At 36.7% G+C, this 17293-nt stretch overlaps 3 protein-coding genes across 8 annotated transcripts in view; all 3 read left to right on the top strand.

Moving 5' to 3' along the window:
* LOC123866855 (guanine nucleotide-binding protein-like 3 homolog) overlaps positions 1-17293 on the top strand; it is a 33688-nt gene that overhangs the window by 7505 nt on the left and 8890 nt on the right. The gene's annotated exons all lie outside the window — the stretch shown is intronic.
* LOC123866870 (calreticulin) lies at positions 1990-10682 on the top strand. Its single transcript, XM_045908610.1, has 7 exons — positions 1990-2146; positions 2262-2366; positions 2559-2794; positions 5990-6187; positions 6514-6723; positions 7957-8304; positions 8762-10682. Exons 1-7 carry the CDS (start codon positions 2059-2061, stop codon positions 8780-8782), a joined length of 1206 nt encoding a protein of 401 aa, XP_045764566.1. The 5' UTR covers positions 1990-2058; the 3' UTR covers positions 8783-10682.
* LOC123866882 overlaps positions 16777-17293 on the top strand; it is a 74197-nt gene continuing 73680 nt past the window's right edge. For all 6 annotated transcript variants that reach the window (XM_045908636.1, XM_045908635.1, XM_045908638.1 and 3 more), the window contains exon 1: positions 16777-16913. The gene's annotated coding sequence lies outside the window, so the exon portion shown is untranslated. The remainder of the gene's footprint in view (positions 16914-17293) is intronic.

Genomic DNA, 17293 nt, shown 5'->3' with positions numbered 1-17293 from the left:
CTCTCTGAGAGACACAATTCGTAACGAGGAAATCAGTAGGAGAACCAGAGTGACCGGGATAGCTCAACGAATTAGCCAGCTGTAGTGGCAGTGGGCAGGCCACGTCTGCCGCAGAACTGATGGCCGCGGGGGCAGACGTGTTCTGGAGTGGAGACCGCGTATCAACAAGCACAGTGTGGGACGACTTCCGACCCGCTCGACTGACGACCTTAAGAGGATAGCAGGTGGGTGGATGAGGAAAGCGGAGGATCGTGTGTGGCGTGGGTGGCGCGCTCTCGGGAAGTCCTATGTCCAGCAGTGGACGCAAACAGGCTGATTGATTGATTGATTGATTGATTGATTCTATAAAATAGATTTAGAAGAGATAAGAATGGTTTAGAGCTTAGGCCATAGTCCGCGACGCTGGTCAACACAGTATATATATGGTCAAGTCCGAATTGGCAGTCTTCCACGCACCTTTGAGAATATTATGGAGAACTCTCAGGGATGCAGGTTTTCTTACGATGTTTTCCTTCACTGTTAAAGCAAGTGATAGTAGGTATTATTGATTAAAAGCACACAACACCGATAAGTTACAGGTGCTTGCCCGGGATCAAATCCCCGACCTCCGAATAACCACTAACCACTAGGCTATCGTGGTTTAAACTTACGTACTGTAAGACCACAGATATGAACAAGTAGACCGTATATATCGCTGATCAAGATAAAAAAACTAGTGCGAGTCAGACTTGCGCACCGAGGGTTCCGTAGGTACTCGAGTATTTTTTCGACATTTTGGCTCAATAAATCAAAAACTATTATGCATAAAAATCTGTTTTAGAATGTGCATGTACCTACCCTTTCATATGATACACTTGGTATAATAGTTATCTTACTTTGAAAATTGAAAATACTTACTTACTTACTAATTTTTGTTCATGAGTTACACATCTTAATTTTTTGTGTGATGTAACCACAGATTCACGGTTTTCCTGTACTTGTGCTATAAGACCTACCTACCTGCCAAATTTCATGATTCTAGGTCAACGAGAAGTACTCTATAGGTTTTCTTGACAACGGACAGACGGACAGACAGACAGACAACGAAGTGATCCTGGGGTTATCCTTTTTTCCTTTTGAGGTATGGAACCCTAAAACACCAATTAAAAAATAATCTTTTAATCAAGCTCTAATCTTGGTATTTGGAGTAGTTTTATGAAATCTTGGATTTACGCCGAGATCCTCAATTCAACAAAATACTTACTGCTATTGGACACACGAGTCGCGATTTGACTTAATTTCATTTCATATTTTTAAAAACAGATAATTAAGAAAAGAAGGTTATACAAGGTGATAAAATTAATAATTATATGGGTTTGAGTACAAGGTTTCATTTTCCACATAATTTTTCGGTCTAGATAAAATAATATAAAAGTACAGGTCTTCAAGGTCCTCCATCCACGTACATTTTGTTTTGTATCTCATTCTAACTACGTTTATTATATAACTGTATCTCTTTCTGCTGTCATGTGTTACACCGATTGGTTATTTGCTGTTGATAAAAAATAAAGTTTCTAGATGGTTGAACTTTGATAAAATGAAAATACATAATAAAGTAATTAAGTTATCAATTAAACATATAAGTAGTAACTTTTGCAGTGTCTTATAATTTATGTAAAACTTTATCAGGTCGTAAATACAGTTTATTTATATTTTTGCAATCTACACTCGTCTATTTTAAATTTCCCGCCACCTTCGTCGTTAATTTCGACGAGTGTGTTCAATTTCTATTCGCTAACGTTGGCCAATGAGAGCTTTCCATCTGTCTGCGTAACATAACGTCATAATGATATGAGTTATCTCTTTTACTCTTTACTACTTTTCCTATTTGTATTTCTGTCTTTAATTTCATAGTATCCACGGGTAAATATACTCGTTTCTTTCTAACAAGGAACGACGTCGTATGTGCGACTGAAATGGAAAAACAACGCGGTGAAATTAAATAATAGTTGATTTGCCAAATTTTGTAGTTATTCGTGGCTAGTCTTTTGTAAGTGAAGGTGTGGTGTAATTGCAATAATGAAATCGCTAGCTTTAATTCTAGTCAGCTTGCTGGCTCTATATTCAGTAAATTGTGATGTATATTTTGAAGAAAAATTCCCTGACGGTGAGTTTCGTGATATTTTTGGTCATTGTGCCGGCGTTGGCATTTAATATCGATTTTTGACGCCGTGGACCGTGCCGGTTTTTGGAACATTCTAAATAAGGTTTTCCGATTACAGATTCATGGGAATCCAAATGGATCTATAGTGAGCACCCCGGAAAAGAGTTCGGCAAGTTCAAATTGAGTGCTGGTAAATTCTACAATGACCCAGAGGAAGATAAAGGTATGTACTTATGTGACAGCACCTTTCTAATTAGCACGTTGTCTAGGATTTAAAACGTGGTATTTAAGCTATTTTTATCACATAAAAGTGATGCGCATATAATTAAATCAACCGAATTAATTCTTAAAAACCACCTTCATACTTCTGATGTCCAAGTAGATCTAAAAATATATCTTCTGTGTTTTTTTATAGGTCTTCAAACCTCAGAGGATGCGAGGTTCTACGCCCTCTCACGTAAATTCAAGCCCTTCTCGAACGAAGGCAAAGACCTAGTAATCCAGTTCACAGTTAAGCATGAACAAGATATTGACTGCGGAGGTGGCTACATAAAGGTGTTTGACTGCAAACTGGATCAAAAAGACATGCACGGAGAGAGTCCATATGAGATCATGTTTGGTCCGGATATCTGCGGTCCTGGTACTAAAAAGGTAAGTTACTCCTCAAGATTCAAAAAGCACTTTTGTTATTTATTTATCCACATCTCTATGAAAGACGAGAGACTTGGACATCCATACACACTGTAAATGCAAAAGTATCCAGATCTGTCTGCTAGTTTTTCATGGTGCATGTTTAACCGATTTTGACATTTGGTACAGAAATAACTTGCATCTTAGAGACAAATAGGCTACTTTTTGTCTTAGAAAATCATAGAGTTCCTATAGGAATAAATGAAATCCACATGGGCATCGTAGGAATCATTTATTTGGCACAGAGATAGGGTACTTTTTATCTCCAAGAGCCAAAGAGATCCCATAGAGTTCCTTTAAAAAAAAACTTAGTCTCTCAGACAAAGTCGTGGGTATCATCTGGTTCCCCTGTAATGGTGGCTCCTCTAATGGTGCAGTTTTCACAGGTGATGGTCTAAACCTAATCACTTAACATCAGGTGATATGTCTGTTCATTTGTTTTTTGTACAATCTTGAAATTATAGGAGTCTGAAATGTAGAAGAAAATAAAACTTGAAAAAAGCTCATATTCATATTGATTTTTGTGGCACTGAATGTAATTTAAAATGCCCTATATATTGTATAAGTTTAATGAATATAATTTAAAAAAAAACATTATTTCAATTGACAGAGCTGTGTTGGTGATGCTTTTACTATTGGTTCATAGTGATTTTCCTAATTCAGAATTTCTAAATAATGTGATGAAACTAATAACCAAATAATGATACTTTTACTTAAAATAAGTCTGACCAAAAATCGAAAATTAAGCACCTGAATAAATAAACTACCTGAAATACATGTTCATAAGTGTCCCAATTAATTTTATTATTTAATCAGCTTATTTCTTCTGTAAGTAATGTTTGCATATTAAAACATATTCTGGTTTTTCAATATTATGTCACTTCCTCATTATATTAGTACATATTATGTACTACCTCTTAAAAATTCTTTTTATTTGTTTAGCCATATAGGTACATAATTTAAGATTTTGAATTTAATTTTTGAATGTGTCTAATTTATTGTTTTTATTAAAAGGGGGTATTTAAAATAGGGGTACTTTTCAAATAAATGAAAAAGAATGCATGACTAAATATGTGCCACTGCAATTTAAAGAGATAGCGATAGATTCCAATTATTATACCTGCACTCTTCCTCATTGCCTTATTTAATAAATAAATTTTGCCTTATTTTACAAACAATTTAAAGTTTTTTTCCTAGAAAATTGTCATTTTGTTGAAGGATATTAAATCTATAATAATAGATATATAATTAATCTTGAAACATAGGCATAACTCCCTTATGTTAGGAATTGGTGCAGAGCACTACATGTATCCAACAAAGTAACAAATAACAATACATACTTACATTATAATATTATAATGCTTCCATAATTATTTTTAGCTGTTAGGTATACATTTCAAAATAGTGGAAAGCGTGATCGCACGCTACAATGGCAATCATTGAATAGATATTTCAATAGATAATAATTAATTTAGTCACATGGAACTTGAAAGTGACAATAAAAGTACCACCTGCCTACTGTAAATATAAAACTACTAGATGATGCCCGCGACTTCGTTCGCGTGGAGTAGGTTTGCTGTGTTGGCGTTTGCTGGTGCACGTGTTGTGACTTTTTGGACTGTTTTTTTGTTAGAAGTGGCCGGTTTTTGTGTTCTGCTGGTGTTTATTGGTGGTGGAACTGACTGGGAAGCGCTCTAAAGGAGCGCGCGTGTATGTCGGCGGGCGCCGGCACAGACGAAGTCCATACTTATACATTATAGTTTTCCTAACTTGTAAATAACTACAAACTTGACATTGGCTAATCAGTGTAAAGCCAGATGAGAGAAAAAAAAATCCCGTGGGAACCTCCATTTTCTGGTATAAAAAGTAGCCTATGTGTTAATCCAGGGCATAACCTATCTCCATTCCAAATTTCAGCCAAATCCATCCAGGAGTTCTTGCGTGAAAGAGTAACAAACACACACACACACATACAAACTTTCGCCTTTATAATTAGTGTGATTATCTTTTTATTAATTACTAGATGATGTCCACGTGGATTCTAGATTTTGATAAATTTCAAGAGGATTCTTTGATTTTCCAGGACAAAAATTAGCTTATGTCAATCCTAGGTATGCGAGCTATCTCTCTACCAATTAATTTAGTTAAAATTGGTTAAATGGGTGGGCCGTTAAAAGATGACACAGAGATACTAATCTGATGCTTAGTAGATATGGATTTTCCATTTATTCATTATGGTTCTCTGTCAAAAATCCATCTATAATAATAATTATCAAAAATCAAATTTATACCTAGTTTTAATATATTCTCGATTTACTTAGTAAAATTTTGTGAAAAACTGAAACATTTTGTTTTATTCTAACAAAATGCTTCAATATAGCATGCAACTATTTTAATTAATATTATATTATAATGAAAGTGGTAGGTTGATTAAACTTATCAGTCATTAGTATGCATACGAGTTTGAATAATATGTTAAAATAATAATTAGTAGTTAAAAAGCATTTGACTGATATACAAAATCATTAAGTTTTATTGCTGCTTTACATTTTTTAATTACACCAACACATACTAAACTCTTTTAAAACTATGGAATAAAGTAAAACCAATAGGTATCTCGGGGTGGGGACGCCCCGCACACCCGCACATCCCCCTCCTTAATTTAGTGCGGGATAGCATGGGTGCAGGGCGTCTGCCCGCCTCACACTCCGATTGCCATGTCGACCTGTCACGAACTATACTTACACTTTCCATAGTTATTTTTGCTGAAAAGTTTTTAAGGTATTTGTACTCTAATTTCGTGATTTATTAAAACGATTGTAGTATTATTTATAATCTTTTTATAAACCACTACCCATATTATAAATGCGAAAGTGTGTTTGTTTCTTGGTTTGTCAGTCAGTCAATGGAGCAAAGGATTGATTTGATATTTTGGTAGAGAGTGACATATCACGACGATATGACGAGGTTACGGGCATCAGCTATTTTTTATGACGTAGAATAGGACTACACCTGTCCGTGGTCTTCGCACAATTCCTTTAGGGGAAACGAGGAAATCCGTTCAGGGCGGTTGGGCCCACTGCGGATAGATTTTACTACTATTTTTAGTCTTAACTCAGTTTGTTTCTTATACCAATCCAAACCGTTTGCCCCCAGGTGCACGTAATCTTCAGCTACAAGGGCAAGAACCACCTCATCAAGAAGGAGATCCGCTGTAAGGACGATGTATACACACATTTATACACCCTGGTGGTGAAGCCTGACAACAAGTATGAAGTGCTCATTGATAACGAGAAGGTTGAGGATGGAAACCTTGAAGATGACTGGGACTTCCTGCCACCCAAGAAGATCAAGGTTTGTATCACTATCATTGTCAACTGATAGATGTCCACTGCTGGACATAGGTCTCTTGTAGGGACTTCCACACGCCACGGTCTTGTGCCGCCTGGATCCAGCGGCTCCCTGCGACTCGTTTAATGTCGTAATTTTAAAGATAATAGAGACCGAAACCACCCCATCACGAGCGTAGCGAGCGCAAATTTTATGTCATTTTATGTGTCAGCGTCGTGAGTCTAAGTCATCAAAAGTAGTCACTGTATGGTATTTCTTACATTGTGGTACTGAGTGGACAATGTTTGTAAATCTTAACAATAATAAACAATTGATTTTGTACTTTCCAGGACCCAGAAGCCAAGAAGCCAGAGGACTGGGACGATCGCCCCACCATTCCCGACCCTGACGACACCAAACCCGAGGACTGGGACAAACCTGAACACATCCCCGACCCTGATGCTGCCAAACCTGAAGATTGGGATGATGAGATGGACGGCGAGTGGGAACCACCCATGATTGACAACCCTGAATTCAAGGGTGTCTGGCATCCTAAGCAGGTAATTTCCATTGAGGTTTTCTCCTTTCCAAAATAAAGGGCTGGATGATTGTTTTTTACTTTACTATCAATAGGTACCTACAGAAAAAACAATTATGTAAAAATAGTTCGTTAATTCCAACAACTCGGTCATGCGTAATGCCCAGAAACAGCAAATTATACATTTCCTTTGTATTTTTTCATGTGCAAGTAAATTATTAGCAATTTTCATATAATATTACAGAAACACTTTAAATTATTTCAATTTTATATGTCTAGAGCAAAACGCGTATCTAATGAATGTTAGTGTACCATAAGTCATTTTTGAATGACTCATTTAAGCATTTCCGAGTCATAGAAAGACGACAAAATACAGCTAATTTGAATGTATAGTTAGCAGTTAGCAGTTAACAGGGTCTTTTCACAATACATGCGGTGCGACGTCGCATCGGAAAAACGAAGTCGCATCCATAAAATTTCGTCGCATCCGACATCGTAGAACGAGTTTCCTAGTTAAGAGTAAAACCACACGATGCGTTAGCGGTGCGGCGCCTGAGCGGTGCCGCTGCGTCTTCCTACATAGAAATCGCTGTACCATGCCACACACCGTACGACGTCGTGCGGCGCCGTACCGCAAGCGTAACAGACTTGCAACCAGAGAGACGAAGCAGGGAGGGGTAGTGCGTTGTAATGTCTTTTTTTGCCGGAGCGGCAACGCAGTGCCTGTGTGACTTAAATCCGCAGCGGTTCGGTGCCTCAACGCACCGGAAACGCATCTTGTGGCCTGTCTAATCGCGCTGAAGATGTGGTGCGTTGCGACAGCGCATCGCGTTCCATGATGCATTGTCGTATAACTTTACGATGCGACATCGCACCGCATGTATTGTGCGACGTCCCTATAATGTTCGCGTCACTTGTGTAGTTCATTGCCCTATCTACCGTTACGTGGTGACTTTCATTGCCGGAGTACCAAACGAGTGTGCTAATGTGATGTGTCAATGGATACGGCCGATGCCATTCTAGTTACTTGCAGTGTCGAGGCACTGTCATTTTGTCATGATTTCAGGGTATTTTTGGGTAGCTTTTTAAACTTTAGCCAAAGTAATATCTGTGTAAATTCGTACCGATTTTATCGAATTCATACTAACTATTATTACTAATAATTAATTAAACAATACTATCATTTAACGTAACCTAATTACCTAGTTACAATAATTTACCTATTTAAATCATCATCCAATTTTTTTTTTTTCAGATCGACAACCCAGCATACAAAGGCGCGTGGGTCCACCCAGAAATTGACAACCCAGAATATACAGAGGACAAGAATCTCTACCTACGCAAGGAAATCTGCGCAGTCGGCCTTGATCTGTGGCAGGTCAAATCTGGAACCATCTTCGACAATTTCCTATTCACTGATGATTTAGAAGTGGCGAAAGCGCGCGGAGAAGAATTAAAGAAGACACTAGAAGGAGAGAAGAAGATGAAGGCGGAACAGGATGAGGCGGAGAGAGAAAAGGAGAAGGCGGAGAAACCGGAGGATGATGAAGATGATGAGGATCTGGATGATGAGGCGATTCCTGAGGGAGAGGCTGGCCCTGTGGTGAGTTGAAATTTTTACTTGACTATGGGATCCTTAAGATTTTAGTAATTTAATCATTAGCCATGCAGTGTGGTGCTAATTTTATGAGGAGACCCCGACTCAGTATTTGGCCATCATCGATGTGTTCAGATGATGATGATGATGATAATTACTAAGATAAAAAAAGATTTATTATGGTCCCATACCCGAAGGGTTCCAAACGGGACCTTGTTACTAAGCCTTCACAGTCCGTCCGTCTGTTTGCCTGTATATTTCTCAGCGGGCTTTATCTTGTGAACTGTAATAGATAGAGTTGAAATTTCCGCTGTAACAACAAATAAAGAAAAAAATTAAGTGGCCGCCATTAAAAATTAAAAAAAATTAAGCTTTATTACGATGGTACAGAACCCTTTGTGCTAGTCCGACTCGGACTTGACCGTTTTTATTATTTATTAATGTTATTTTTGATTGTCCACAGGAGGAGCACGACGAGCTGTAAAGTGTGAAGTGTGTGCAATAACAGACAATATAAAGTACTATACGGGTACTCACGCGCGATCCGGCGGGGCGATGCGCTGCCTCAGTGATCAACACGGTCCACGACAGTTGGGAACTTTTAACAAAAACGTTGACGCTTCGACGTCACTGGCAGGCGTCAAATGTTAGTACGGTCGGCCTCAGAATTCGAGTAGCAATACCGCGAAATTATTGCATCAAAAACCCTTTTCTATAAATACGCCACAAACACAATGTGTTAACCTTAGTGGTTTTTCGCTGTATCAAAAGCAGACTTCTGAACATTCCCTATTTTGGTACTTAATTAAAAAAAACTGCCACGGGAATAATATGATCAAAGGTGCTAAACGACTTAAGGCCTTTGACTGTACATTTGACGTAGGTAGCCCTATATTTTTCTATGATTTTACGTCACTATACCCAATATTTGACATATCGTCGATTCAGGATCAAACCGAGAGTTCCCTCACTGCAGTTCACTCTGCCAACTCTAAAACGATAGCCATCAAACTCATTTGATATTAGTTGGTTCTATACTGCTTCACTGAGTGATAGTAAAGTATTTTTTTCGTACAAAACCTTCAATGGATTGGAAAATAAATGTCGAATGAGCTTCGGTGGTTATTACTCAGTGACTATCGCCAACCATTCTCGTGGCTTTTCAATTCAATAAAATAAAATTGAATTTAATGATCACTGAGCAAGCGAATCACCCGCTGGGCCCTGATTCTGTATTTTTGACATTAAGCAACTATCGCAATCTGTCAACTCCATTGATAATTTGACAGGTGACGATTGTTGGTCGTCGCTGTCAAATCACACGATTTGACGACCAATTAATAAGAAAAATTTCAGAATCAGGGGACAGGGTCTAGCACGGAAGTTATGATTGTTACAACGTGACAATCGTTATTGTAATAACTAATCCAATAGCAGAGAGTGTCGACCACAAACGATTGTGATTGTCTCATTGTAACTATCAACCTTCAGTGCTAGTCTAGCAGGTTAGCGCTCAATCGATCTGATACGGCATGTTTAGTTCTCTAGTGTGTCGTTACAGGTCTTAGCACGTGTGATTCGAAATATTCCACTCTCCCCATATATACATGGTACTGTGCTACGATCAATGATTTGAATAATTTATGTTATGGTTACTGGCCGTTCTCAGTTAAAACTTATTTTAACTAGTTCTTACTTGCTGGAGGCTTTTGTTACTTATTAGTTATTAGTTTCGACCATGATAGGCATTGTGTAAAATAAATGTTTTACACTAGTTTTAAGCATTATTTAAAACATGTTTTTGATTTTGTTTTAAACGGTGTTTTGTTTTTAAAACATGTTTCTGATTTTGTTTTAAACAGGGTGTTTTGTTCTTCAATAAAATCATTTGTTTCCAACAAGCTAAAATTCTTTTTGCCGGCCCTAATTTTACATATTTTATCATGAAAACTGGCTGGCTGAATTTTTTTTATAGGCTGCGCCAGTCCATCGAAAAATTTCTTTTTTACAGGCACTGTACTATTTATATAGGGGGATTCTTATACAATCCGGGCGCGTTTTGCCGTGCGTCTACGGTGTACTGATTTTGTATATAAATAAGGATGCGATCAGTTTATTTGTTATTTATATTATATGCGGCACTGTGTGTCGATGAATGGTGTGTTTGCCTCACAATATTGGCCAATTTGGTCTTATTCAGCCAATAAACTTGCAATAAAAAATTGACTTATTTTAACCTGCAACATTAGCCAATTTTTGGTTAATTTGGCGTTTCTTTTGCCTGATTTGGCTGTTGGTTTAAATATTGGCCGTGTTGTGAGGTAAATAGTGTGTTATCAGTTTACATTGTGAAATGAGTCTGATTAAATTAATATAAATTGAAATTATGGTTTTTATTTCCATACCTAACTACTGCATATCCACTGGAATTTAGTTTATTTTTCATCTACTCTGAATAAATTTTGAATGAAAGAACTGAAAAGGGTGGGTTAGGTAACGTAAATAACATATTGAAAAAAAATCGATGAAACTAATTGTACATACATTTTCTTTTGTATGATGAGTTGCAAAGAGAAAAATATAGTCGCTAATTAGTAGGCAGGGTTAAAGTAAAGATAAACGTATTTGTTTTATTCTGAATTAGTATTAATATAGTGAAATAGTTAGTTACAAATGATTACACTCGGTAACTTATAGAAATCAATAAATTATATATTCCATAAATTGGTTATAAAGTTAATATAGTTGGTCAAAAGATCTTCCATTGCTGCTCCTCTGGGCTTCTGGGTTGTTTCTTCGTCTTCCAAACGCAGCGCTCGATGTACTGGTTAGAAATAGGCATAATTTATGTAATTGCATTCAGAGTTTTATTAATTTTTCTGTTTATATTAAAGTAGCAAAATATATTAGCAAAAATGCTTCTTTTACGAAAAAAATACGTTATTTTAGTATCTACTAACGCCATCTAGCGGGCAATAGCATTATTGCCGCTATACTAAGCTATGCCAACAAAATATTGGTTTAATTGTCTTTACAGTTAAAATAAATGCTGATATTATATAAAACTTCATTCTTCAGTCATTTCTTATTATTTCTTTCCCACTGAAAATAATTATAAACATTTTATTTCTATACAGGTTTTTGCATCTAGCACAAATAAAAATATTAGGTTAGTAATATGTTATATGGATACTATTGCAGATACTTACACATTTTTTCAAAGACTGAAACAAAAAATAAATAAAAAGTTAATGTTTGGTAGATACTTTTGCTTATTTAATAATTAGATCATAGTAAACCAATTAATGTTAAAAACCAGATTCTTCTTACTTCTTTCCAATTTCTTCATCAAATCTTTCTTTTTGTCTTTTTCCATCTTCTCTTTGTCTTCTTTAGCTTTATTTAATTTTTCAGGTTTCTTAAACATGTACATCATATCCTTGCAAGGCTCTGGAGCTGCATTTACTGGAAATTTAAAAATGCTTAAGACTATCAAATAACTAACGGCCAATATTAATTAAATCTATTATTATTATTAATTTGTTCTATGTATAAAACTTTAATAGCGCCATCTAGCGGAGAGTAGAAAACCTACCTTCTTTTTCAGCCGTGATTAATAAAATCTGAAAATGAATAAATAATATTAGTTATAATTTACATTAGAATCAAAAGTGGATTTGGACCTAGTTTATTCAATGCAGCTGATATTTTAGCTTCATGGCAACAAAATATCGAGATTCAAAAGAAATAAGAGAAAAAATAAAAATTAATATATTTTTAATTGAGTGGTAGGTTTTGATATACAAAAGAAACCTTTACCTAATCTAGTGTCAGTTGGTGCTGTAATAGGTTAGTATTTAAAGTTCAAAGTTCAAACTCACCAAAATGGTTACAGCAATAGTAAAAGTTAACTTTGTCCCTAACATTTTGGCACTAGCACAAAGAGATACTAAGAAAATGCTAGAAAAAATTGTTCTTATATAGGTACCAGGACATCGTTATGGTACATTTCACGGTAAGCTCTTACAATTGAATATTTTTGTATGTGCTTTACATTGACGCAACTGTTATGGAAATAGCCACAGAGAATTGTTTTGATATATTTAAAATTCCTATTATTTTCCTACTTGCCTACTAAGTGTACTAACTACCTATTAGGCATAACATCTACCGTTTGTTTATTATATTGTTAATAGATAAACATACTAATAACTCAGAATACATACTTATAAGTTAATTATACCAATAATTATGTCCATATGTCCCTTCCCTAACTACACGTAGACTACAACTTCATGGTTTTACAAGTTTGGAAACTCCAATGGCATAGGACTCCAATCCAAAGGTTTAGCATTTGGTATGAAGGCGGATTGAAAACCGAATAGTCGTAGCCCGTAGGTTCTCAGCAATTTCGGGGTTTCCTGGATGACAAAATACAGACAGACTAGAGAAAAAAGAAACAAAGGATTTAAAAAAAATAAGCTGTTAGGAGGCGATGCAACGATTTTTACATAAGTAACTACTTAGTATTATATTATATAGGTAACTTTATCATTTTGTACATATTTTGTACTGCTTATAACGTATCTTAAAAGGTACATACGTGACAGTGGCAGGAAGCTGTTAGATGAAGAAGGCGGAGGACCGTGTTTGGTCCTCCGTGGCGCGCTCTAGCAAAAGTCTTCGCGTACCTAAGTCCAGCCGTGAACGCATGCAGATCAGCCTGAATCCATCATGATTGGATTCAAAACTCGAAGGGTACCAAGTACCAACGGGATCGTATTACTAAGGCTCCGCTGTCCGTCCGTCCGGCTACCTGTCTGTCTGTCTGTCAGCGGACTGTATCTCGTGAACCGTAACAGGTGGAATGTTGAAATTATCACACAATGTGTATTTCTATTGACGCTATAATAACAAATAATAAAAATTTCAAAAAGCCGCCATGAAATTAAAAAAAAGTGTTTTTGTACGATGGTACGGAACACTTCGTGTGCGAGTGCGACTCGCACTTGGCCGATTTTTCAAGTTGTCAAGTGGTTTTAAGGTGTCTGTTCTAGATATATGAAGATAAGAAACTCGATGATGTCTTTTGTTAAATAGGTACTAGGTAAGTATTCTTAGTAGCGCTGTTATAATTTTTTTTTGTAGTGAGTCCTTGGTTATCTTTGGAACCATCGAGTAGCTTGTCCATCACTACCTACTTAATTTTCCAAAAATACACTGATAATATTATTATCAGTAAGGAATTTTTCACATTTATTTTTGGTCGACCACATAAAAGGGGCTTTGTATGAAAGTGAAATTGGTCTTTGCCACCCTTATAGTACAACAAAAGAAGGCATATTTTATGTGCACCCCTAAAACAAATACACAGATCGTATTTTGTGTAAAATATGGTTCAAAAGAGCATGATTTTTCGTTATTTGGCGGTAAAATGAAATGGTTTTTCTAATGTGGGGTGATAAGGAGGTAGGTACATATGTCAACAATGCTTGCACCCCACTTACCCCTGAATATCCGGTGTCGAAAGATATCACCGGTGTTTAGATAGAGGTATCTGACTAAATATAAGTAGGTACAGGTTCCCTCCTTAGTATTTCCCTACTTCCCTCTGGCCGTACCAGAAACGCTCCACACAAGCTCCACATATAGTTCACACACGCGTAACACCCGCGCTATACTCGCTCAACACACGCACCACACAATATAGTCCACACCAGCTCCATACACGGTCCACACACGCGCCACACACGCTCCACACGCACTGCACAATGCGTGCATGATGCGTCTAGAACGTAAATAATACGTTCAATAAAAACAATAACGAATATTCAAGTGTTTTTCGTTCATATACACCTTGTTGGCCCAGGGCGCCAAATCGTACATACACACAAATACACCCCTGATAGTGCCTATACCTACCTATAAGCATAACAAAAGTATATAACAGGTTAGTGCATAGAGGCAGAATAGTACCTATGTAGTTATTAGATATATGTTGTCTCTATGGGTTGGTGTTAATCAATATCTGCAGCTTATTCTATCATTTTTACCCATAAACCAGTATAGGTATAAGGAACAGTGGAACTAAAGTTCCTCGCAGTTTAACTATAGCGAACTATTTAGTTTACAACGGAGCGTAAAACTGAAATTTATTAACCTTAAGCCTTGGTCAAATACGACGCGGGACGGAAGCGAGACTTAATAACGTCGTTTCCAAAGCGCCTCCTAGAGATCTTAATTCCTAACAATTGTCATGTCAAAAGTACGGTTCATCTGTAAAATAAGGACTAAAATCGTGCTTTTGATATGATATTTGACACATAAAGTTAAAATGGTGCGTGAGAAGTCATTTTTTTACGCATTATGTATGTAGTTATGCACCATTTATACACACACTATACATTACACACGTTCACTCGTTCAGTGTGACTTGCCTCAGCCTGCTTCTGCTGGCTGTCGCGTCTCGGTCGCGGCTTGTCTGTCCGGGGTTTAGTGCGATCGTAAAGCGCACCCGATTTATGAAATGTTTCCGGACGAGACGAAAGAATTAAGAGGTTTCTGCTTCCCCGAGGGAATAAAAGGAGGAATCTACACTAGTACCTACTTTCATGTGGGTTAGTTTATAACATATTTTAGAGGAAAGTTCCATAGGACAAATGCGAGTTTTGGAAGCTTATACTTATCTTTCTCGGTACGTTCCTTCTAGTAAAACATTAGGTACCTACCTAATGACAAAAAAAACTTGGATTTGACTCGCTCCAGCAATACACGGGGCTGCAATTGCTTGTATAGTACAGTATAGCATATTATTGTAAATTGAATACATACTTGAAAAGAGCAACCGCCGAGTTTCTTGCTGGTTCTTCTCGGTAGGAACGGCATTCCGAACCAGTGGTAGATTATTTTGACAATTGAAAAGCACTTGTAAAAGTTTAATTAAGTAAATAAAAATATTTTGAATTTGAATGAAATAAATAGATGAAAAAATTCCGTGTGAACTGGGAACTCTTCGATTTTTCTGGATAAAGCTTGCATCTCAGAGAACCAAGCTGTCTCCGTACCAAAGAAAAGCTAGCAGACAGACAGAAACACTTTCAAATTTATAATATTTGTATGGACGAATATTTTTTAGATTTTTTTGTCAACCTCACTGGCACAGTGGTCAGCGCTGTGGTCTTATTAGTGAGAGGTCCCATCTGGGGCCATTTGGAATTTTATAATTTCTAATTTTTCTCTGGTCTGGGTCCGGTGGGAGGCTTCAACCGTGGCTAGTTACTACCCTACCGGTAAAGCCGTGCCACCAAGCGATTTAGCGTTCCAGTACGATGCCATGTAGAAACCAAAGGGATATGGAAACCAATGGGATAACAAAAATGAATAAATTAACTAAGCACAAGATGAATAAATTAATTTTCTTTCTTTCTTTCTTCAAAAACTGGTATACCCCATCCAGGTTAACCCGCTTCCATCTTAGACTCCTAAGAAATAGAATAATATGGATAAAGCTATCTTTTTCAAATTTTCCAGAAGGCATTAACTGTTATGGTCACAGTTACCCTCCATCTTTCTTAGCAATTGATTGATCACATCAAATAATTTCATATCCCCAAGTAGCTGCAATTCCTAATCGATAGCGATTCGATTCGATTGGATAGGGGCATTCGCATTGGCGGCAAATCTTCCCCTTAACTTAAGACGAGGGGAAAACTTTTATACCATTTCCCGATATTACTGACTGTCAATTACTTTATTTATGGCTTCTTATGTCGATAACGATTCAAGATAAAAATGGAGGGGATAAATAGAAGTAGTATCTATCTATTATTTATTTATTACGTAGTACTTTTAAAAGAAATTGTGCAAGATTTTCTTTCTTTTCTTCCCCTAGTGCAAATTTTCATATCGTGAAAACTTTTCGTGAGTTTAATAATAATCAGTTTGTGCAATCTATTTATGTATTTTATAAAGTTTATGCCTGTATTTTAACCGTTTTATATCACCATAACACAGTACTTGCTACTTTACCAGAGTTACCATCTACATAATAATATGTATGTACGCATAGATATTAGATGTCTATCAAGGTTTCCAAACAAGTGTTCATGGGTTTGATTTTCTGAAATTTCATAAAACTGAGAGACCCGTGTCACCGTGGTTCTTATTGTAGCAAGATTACCTACCCTTCTATTTTTGTATAGCCTGCCAATAGAAGGACTCGTAGATATGATATTTAGAAGAATCGATCAAAAATGTGTTGAACCTGAAAAAGTACGACCAGATCATAAAAATTTACTCCTTCATCCCTGAAAAAGTTACTGAAATTCACTGCGCACTGTGAAGAGTTTTAGCATGAAATACGTAGATGTTAGAGCAGCAATGCATGCGGAAACTAAGTAAAGTACAATAGAGTTCATTATAGTAACATAATACGGAGGTTTAGCCCCTCTTTCCTCTCTGAGAGGGCCAGCCTCAGTCCTCTACAGACTTATGTAGTGAACGAACGCTCGCTCGCGAATAAATCAGTGACGATATTAAAAAGTTGACTTTTTTGTATGAAAATCGTGTTGTGTCTTATTCATTTTTACAAGTGTGGACTTTGGATTATTATTTCTGTAAGTATCTATCGTGTATTGACGTCATTATAAAAGGTCAAAGCTCCCGAAAGTGTAGAGTGCGATAGGTTAGAAACCAGAAGTCTTAATGTTTTGTTTTACTCTTTAGCTTTGGAGATAAGTCAACAGATTTATCTTACTTACCGCACCTACTTACCTTTTTATAAGGGTTCTTTGTTTATAATCGAACCCTTAAAAAGAGGATTTTTCATTTCAAACTACCTAGATCTGCGACTTTGCCCGGGTGGATTTAGGGTTTTGAAACTCTTTAATTTTCCAGGATTAAAAGTAGCCTAAAGACCTTGCTGTCTCCAGGATGTAAGCTACCTAAGTATTTCTCTACAAAGTTTTGTCAAAATTGGTTAAGCGTATGGGCCATG

This window comes from Maniola jurtina, chromosome 7, assembly GCF_905333055.1.
Source record: "Maniola jurtina chromosome 7, ilManJurt1.1, whole genome shotgun sequence".
NCBI classification, from domain to species: Eukaryota; Metazoa; Arthropoda; class Insecta; order Lepidoptera; family Nymphalidae; genus Maniola; species Maniola jurtina.
The sequence above is the reverse complement of the archived record's forward strand: the minus strand, read 5'-3'. Positions and strand labels throughout refer to the sequence as shown.

Coding starts and splice junctions, on each gene's coding strand:
- LOC123866870 (XM_045908610.1), top strand. CDS start 2,059: ATGAAATCGCTAGCTTTAATTCTAGTCAGCTTGCTGGCTCTATATTCA. Junction 2,147..2,261: donor TGAAGAAAAATTCCCTGACG/GTGAGTTTCGTG, acceptor TTCCGATTACAG/ATTCATGGGAATCCAAATGG. Junction 2,367..2,558: donor TGACCCAGAGGAAGATAAAG/GTATGTACTTAT, acceptor GTTTTTTTATAG/GTCTTCAAACCTCAGAGGAT.